General features: G+C 27.9%; 1 protein-coding gene across 1 annotated transcript in view; it reads left to right on the top strand.

Moving 5' to 3' along the window:
- The window catches only part of Uvrag (UV-resistance associated gene), a 20,404-nt gene that overhangs the window by 11,443 nt on the left and 7,342 nt on the right, over nucleotides 1-1,619 (top strand). Inside the window, exons 5-6 of the mRNA XM_014431497.3 lie at nucleotides 618-790; nucleotides 1,019-1,245. Of these exons, the coding sequence (XP_014286983.1) occupies nucleotides 618-790; nucleotides 1,019-1,245 (400 nt within the window). The remainder of the gene's footprint in view (nucleotides 1-617; nucleotides 791-1,018; nucleotides 1,246-1,619) is intronic.

Below are 1,619 nucleotides of genomic sequence, written 5' to 3'. Positions count from 1 at the left end.
AAAAAACGACAGGACTTTTTGAATGACCTGGTAGTAGAAAACCCCTAAAACGTGCAATATAAAATGTATGTTATTTGAATGTCTTTTCCATGATTCAAATTTTTTTCGAGTTTTAGTGGCATTTGATGCTAGGGAACAAAAGATGCAATTACACCAAGATCCGTTCTGTAGTTTTTACTATCAAATACACATATGCATCTTTTCATTTGTGGTTATTAGTTATTAGCAGTTTAGTGTATGTATAACTTCCCCTATATGGTAATTTTCATGCCACGTTTTTCTTAATTATGAGTCAGAAGTATTTTTAATAACCACACACCAAACTAATGTAAACCTTTTTATCAGACTCGTAAATGTTTTCTGAACAAAACTATGATTTCTAATTTAAGCATTTCATAGAACCTTATATAATAGATCAGATTATTAAATAATAAAACTTAATATTATAATTGTTAAAATGAATTGCTAAATAAATTTTCATTTCCTAAAAGGTTTGACCACCTGAGCCAGTTTTATGTTAACTACATTATTATGATATTTTATGAATATGTACATGCTAACATAACGAGTAAATACTTTAATATTCACATCATTAATAATACAAATCCTTGTTACAGAATCAGAGCTTATGGAAAATTTTTGTTGTCTTAGAAGGGAGACTGAAAAAAAAAGAGAAATGAAAGCTGAGTTGTCTGATTGTAAAGCTCAATTAGGGCAAACAACTGCTTTACTTGATTTAAGAAGACGTGAAATAATTTCTGAGTTATCCTATATTTACCCAATTGCACAGGTGAATATGATTTGCTTTCTTAACTTAGTATTTATATTTCTTATTTAACTTACATTTTTATTCAAATTAGGATCCTACGAAGATTCATAGATACCACCATCTTATAGTAGTTAACAATTTTACTATAAATTTGATATTTTTGTGTATTTCTGAAAATGATTTTGCATTTCCATTTTATATTACTTATTTTAAATTTAAGTCTATAAATATTTTTTCTATTTATTATAGCTTTCCGATGGTAGGTATACTATTAAGGATGTCTATTTGCCTAACTCTGAAGATTTTGAAGGTAAAGATGAATTGATGATATCTGTTGCCCTTGGATTTGTGGCACATCTGGTTCAGATGATATCATATTTTTTGGATGTACCAACACGATATCCTATTTGCCATTTTGGTTCCAGAAGCAAAATTATTGATCATATTACTGATAGTATACCTGACAAGGAAAGAGAGTAAGTATTGTATTATGTTAGTTTTTATTCCTTCTTTTTCTTTTTAATTTAGGTTTGTAGTTAATTTGTATTGTGAGACTCCTTTTTATGTGATTGCTTCCCTTACTATAATCTTCCAGAAATCTTATGTTATTTTTCCACTTTTCTCTGTTTTCCACAGAATCTTATTCTATCTTTCTGTATGGAATGTTTGTGCATATTTTAGACATCTCTAAAAATCTCAATTTACTCTCTATCTAATTCCATTGTGAAATTTAATCTCTCATGATGACTATTCCATGTTTTAACAATTTTTCTTCTTCATAACTCAAAATACCAGGTCATTCAAAAAGTCCTGTCGTTTTTTTGGGGGAAATTATAAATAAATAAATATT

This window comes from Halyomorpha halys, unplaced genomic scaffold, assembly GCF_000696795.3.
Source record: "Halyomorpha halys isolate HHAL.00 unplaced genomic scaffold, Hhal_1.1 Scaffold977.1, whole genome shotgun sequence".
Classification (NCBI taxonomy): Eukaryota; Metazoa; Arthropoda; class Insecta; order Hemiptera; family Pentatomidae; genus Halyomorpha; species Halyomorpha halys.
The sequence above is the reverse complement of the archived record's forward strand: the minus strand, read 5'-3'. Positions and strand labels throughout refer to the sequence as shown.